Source organism: Babylonia areolata, chromosome 30 (genome assembly GCF_041734735.1).
Source record: "Babylonia areolata isolate BAREFJ2019XMU chromosome 30, ASM4173473v1, whole genome shotgun sequence".
Classification (NCBI taxonomy): Eukaryota; Metazoa; Mollusca; class Gastropoda; order Neogastropoda; family Buccinidae; genus Babylonia; species Babylonia areolata.
Window position 1 is genome coordinate 4700167 of NC_134905.1, and position 5000 is coordinate 4705166.

The window sequence follows — 5000 nt, forward strand, 5'->3', positions numbered from 1 at the left end:
GTCATCTGCTCCTACAGGAAATGACTATAAACTGGTTTATTAAAATACGGATCCGTGATGAAACGAAATCCGAAACGAATCTTTATCGCTGCCTTTCGCGAGCTTCGGCGAGAAGAATTGGCGTTCCCACTTTTGCATTAAGATGCCCTCGGTGCATGGAAGGCTGCAAAACCAAGGGTTGTCCTTGCGTCATCTTCCCGCAAGGCATAATCGCCTGACAGCAGTAAATGAGCCAGTCGTATATGTTTTCTAGCCAACGCAGAAGACCAGAACATTGCATTTTCTTGTCAGAAATCAATGACATTCTTAACTTCTTTTTTTTTTCTAGTCAATGAATGACCAGAATGGCCAGTGTATTACATTTTCCTTTCATTTGTGCATTATTAAAGTTTGAAAAAGCCCGGGACGGGTGATATTTGACCTATTGATTTTCAAAATGACCTATTGATTTTATGTTCTTCCGGTCATATGACCTATTGTCTATTGAACCCAACCTGATCTCTGTGGGTGTGTACAAGTGTGCCTTGTGATTTCAGGGATTCACGCCTGTCGCAGGAATACAAGCCTCTGCCCCCAGAGCCAGAGGAGAGAAGGCACAAGAAGGCAGGGAAAGGTGCGTTTTGTTGCTCATTGTTTTTGAAAAGAATTATCAGGGAGGGTGTGCAGACACCGCCTTTGTCTGATTTTTGTGGAGGTTTCCTGTTTTGTTTTGTTTTTTTAGCGCGAACCGCGTGCGCATGCGCATCTCCATTTCCTGTTTTTCCAGGTCACCGAAAGGCTAAAATTTTGTTGTGGAAATCGCTGTTCTAACGAAAGGATTTTGAACATTTTCGGTGACTGTTTTTTTGCAAGTTTACAGGATGTGTTTGGTTTTATAATTATACTCATTATTTGCTTTAGTCTTCTGTGTTTATTTTGAGTGTATTTCTTTGTCATATCTCTACCATTACGTATTCAAATTGATCCATTTATAAGCTCAGCCGAAAAGTTGTCCAAACAAAGGCAGTGTGAATTTAGAGAAGCCAGTTATTGAGGTGGGCTGCCTGTGACGTGATATGACCTACTTCTTGATCTGCGAGCGACAAAAGGTCCATCACAAAAGCGGGCTTGCATACCCTCCTTACTATTTTTCTTTTGGGCGGGGTACGCGTGTGGGAGTCAGGAGTTGGAGAGAATGGGAGAAGCGAGAGAGAGAGAGAGAGAGTGTGTGTGTGTGTGTGTGTATTTGTGTGTGTGTGCATTTGTGTGTGTGTGCATTTGTGCGCATGTGTGTGAGTGTGCATGAAACTGGCTGCATTCCCCGGGGAGAGTGTGTCACTACAGTGCAGCTTATCTTTTTCCCCCCTTCCTTTTTCCCCCTTTGTTTGTGTCTACAAGTGTATTTGTTTATCTCATGCCATGAGTTTTCTTGGTTGAAAAAAATTTTTTTTTTTACGCTTATAGTTGACTTCATCAAATTTTTGCGCCTTATACATATTATTATTATTATTAGTAGTAGTAGTTCTTTTTTTTGTATTTTTCCATTATTTATTTACTTTTTTTTTTTCCTCAAGGCCTGACTAAGCACGTTGGGTTATGCTGCTGGTCAGGCATCTGCTTGGCAGATGTGGTGTAGCGTATATGGATTTGTCCAAACGCAGTGACGCCTCCTTGAGCTACTGAAACTGAAACTGAAACTGAAACTACCAAAGTGGATTTTTCTACAGAATTTTGTTATGGACAAACCTTTGTTTAATTACACATACTAAACTGTGTCCCACTAGTGCAGACCCCGGCAGGGGTCTGACATTACCTACTCCTCCTTTTTGTGTTCTGAAAGCAAATGGCTTGACTTGAAAGAAGAACAACTGAAGTCTGATCTGAAAAATGAAAATTGAACGAGTGCAAGCAGTGTTCTTGTCCTGTTACACACAAAGGAAGAACAGCGTTTGCAACCAAAGCGTAGAGGTTAACTCTCTCCATATGAACGGCGAAAGAGACGACATTAACAGCGTTTCACCCCAGTTACCACCATCCAAATATTGCAAGTGGAAGGCTCGTATACTGAAGTGGTGAATGTTGATAAAGAATACCACAATTCTGACAACGGAAGCTAAAGATTGGGTCATTCAGGCACCCACTGGACATCCGAGGGGTCTGTGTAGAGGAGAAGAGAGGACTGGCCGTACTGAGTGAGTTAAAGGTTGATGGTCTGATAGCCTTTTACGGCGGTCGGGGCAATGAATTCATATCTTCTTTGTCTAGGGCTCAGCGTAGGCAAGCAGGGCCCAATCCTCTGCTTCTGCTGTTTTAATCTTCCCCAGCCAATGATCGGCAACCATTCATTGATTGATGTGGATACTTATATAGCGCATATCCTCGGTCAGAGACCAAGCTCTAAGCGCTTTACATACATGGGGACATTTGCACTACAGGCTGCCTACCTGGGTAGAGGCGACTGACAGCTGCCAGTGGGCGCTCATAATTCGTTTCCTGTGTCATTCAATCAGATTTCAGACGCACACACGTACACACTCAGACAGACATGTAACATTTTACGTATACGACCGTTTTTTTATATTTATTTACCCCGACATGTAGGCAGCCATACGCCGTTTTCGGGGGTGTGCATGCTGGGTATATTCTTGTTTCCATAACCCACCGAACGCTGACATGGATTACAGGATCTTTAACGTGCGTATTTGATCTTCTGCGTGCGCGTACACACGAAGGGGGTTCAGGCACTAGCAGGTCTGCACATATGTTGACCTGGGAGATCGGAAAAATCTCCACCCTTTACCCACCAGGTGCACCGAGATTCGAACCCAGGACCCTCAGGTTGAAAGTCCAGCGCTTTAACCATTCGGCTTTTGCACCTGTCATACGTGGGGTGAGAAGTGAGACAAATCAGAACAAAGCGCTTTACCCAAATACCATGTTGAAACAGGGCCGTGTACCCGGCATGGAGTGCTGGCCTTGAGGTAACACGTCTGTCTGCCCAGGAAGTGAGAGAATCTGAGTGCACTGGTTCGAATCCCATAATCGCCAGTATTTTCTCCCCTTCCACTGGACCTTGAGTGTTGGTCTGGACGCTAGTCATTCGGATGAGACGATAAACCAAGGTCCCATGTGTAGCATGCACTTAACGCACGTAAAAGAACCTATGGCAACAATGGGGATGTCCGTAGCAAAATTCTGTCGAAAAGTCCACTTTGATAGGAAAACAGAATTGCTTGCAGAGAGAGAGAGAGAGAGAGAAAAAGTGGTGCTTTCAGTGTAGCGACTTGTATTCCCTGCGGAGAGCAGGCTGAATTTCACACAGAGAGGTGTGTTGTGACAAAAAAGAGTCATACAATACAAAATACTGGCGGCATAGGATTAGAAGTCCAGTGTATAACCGACTCTGTCTCAGCACCACCAAAGCAATACATACTTGAAATGAAAAAACAAACAAACCACGCTTTAAAAAAAAAAATCTGCATGTTCTTGTAATTAATCTTCTTATATATGTATTGTCTCTGAATTCAAGTGCCTGTAGTCATGATAAATCTGAGCCCATTTTTAATCAATTAAAGTGTTCTGGCAGTCTGTAAGTATCCATTTTCTGCCCTTCAAGAGCCTGTTTCCTCATCAACGTAAATATTTGACACACCCACTGCTTAGTCATCTTTTAGTCTGCTTAAGAATGTAATCTTTCCTTCTTTCAAGTGCCTGTTCCGTTGCCACCTTCACTGTTTCTGATGTGCTCAGTTTTTAGTAATCTCATTGTCTGCATACAGAAATACGCATTGTTATCTTTCCTTTGCTCAAGCACATGGTCTGTCTCCAATGTAGGTGTTTCTTATATGCCCAGTTCTCTGTCATTTTCCAGTATATATATATAATTGTATACCACATGTCCATCATCTTTAGTCATAGATATGTATATGATTATATATATACATTATCTTTGCTTTAATCGGGCGCCTGTTCTGTCATCATTGTAAGTGTTTCTGATACACCCACTTCTCAGTCATCTCCTGGTCTATAAATAAATATGCGTCATCTTTAATCATAAATAATATATAAATACATTATCTTTCCTTCATTCAGGCACATGTTCCATAAAAATGAAAGAAAAAGTTTCAGACATGGCCAGTCCGTGTCATCTTTTAGTCTGTAAAATAAGTCTGCATCATTGTTTAGTAATAGGTAAAGTTCAACATATTATTTTTCTTTCATTCGGGCGCCTGTTCCATCACCGTCATGAGTGTTTCCGCCACGCCCCAGGTCTGCATTTTATTTCTGCTGCTGCAGCAATACAAGCAACCCCCCCCTCCCCCTCCCATGCCCCCCACCACCCCCTCTCCACACCTTCCCCCCCCCCCCCCACTTCTCTTCTCTCTTTCCCCACCCCCTCCTGCCCCCCACCCCCCCACCCCCACCCCCCTCAACCCTCTGACCTTCCGCATGCCATTTAATGCTGATTTCCTCAGCTCCTGCCAGCCTTGGTGTTTGTGTCATTATTGTTTGGGGACTGGCGTTGTGTGCGTGTGCTGTTTGGGAGGAGTGACTCCGAGAGTTATATATATGTATTTTGTGGCTGCCACTTTTGTTGTTTTTTTTAATTTTTGTGGTGACGTTCACACAGTGGTGTGTTGTCTTGTTTTTGTTTTTTTTAAGGATGCGGAGTGGTCTCTTCTTTTTTTTTTTTTTCCTTTCCTGTTTTGATATGTATACTTATTTCTTTATTTGTTTGATTTCATTTTAATGTTGTATACATGTGGACTGGTATGGTTTTTTTTTTCTTCTGTTTTGATATATCATTTCTTTATTTATTTGATATCATTTTAAAGTTTTATATATACATATCCCTCTTTGGGAACCATTCCAACGCCAACTGTCCTAAAACCCTCTTGGCTGAGTGAGTGGGGATGTAACTTGGGCAAGGCATTCTCCACTATTATCAAATTCTAGCCCAGATAGTTTGGACAGCAGTTGCCTCCTCTGCTGTTCAGATGGTCATAGCTGGACATGGCTGA

At 42.7% G+C, this 5000-nt stretch overlaps 1 protein-coding gene across 1 annotated transcript in view; it reads left to right on the forward strand.

Moving 5' to 3' along the window:
* The window catches only part of LOC143275528 (serine/threonine-protein kinase PAK 3-like), a 53293-nt gene that overhangs the window by 4810 nt on the left and 43483 nt on the right, over positions 1-5000 (forward strand). The window contains 1 exon segment of the mRNA XM_076579707.1: positions 537-613. Within this exon segment, the coding sequence (XP_076435822.1) occupies positions 537-613 (77 nt within the window).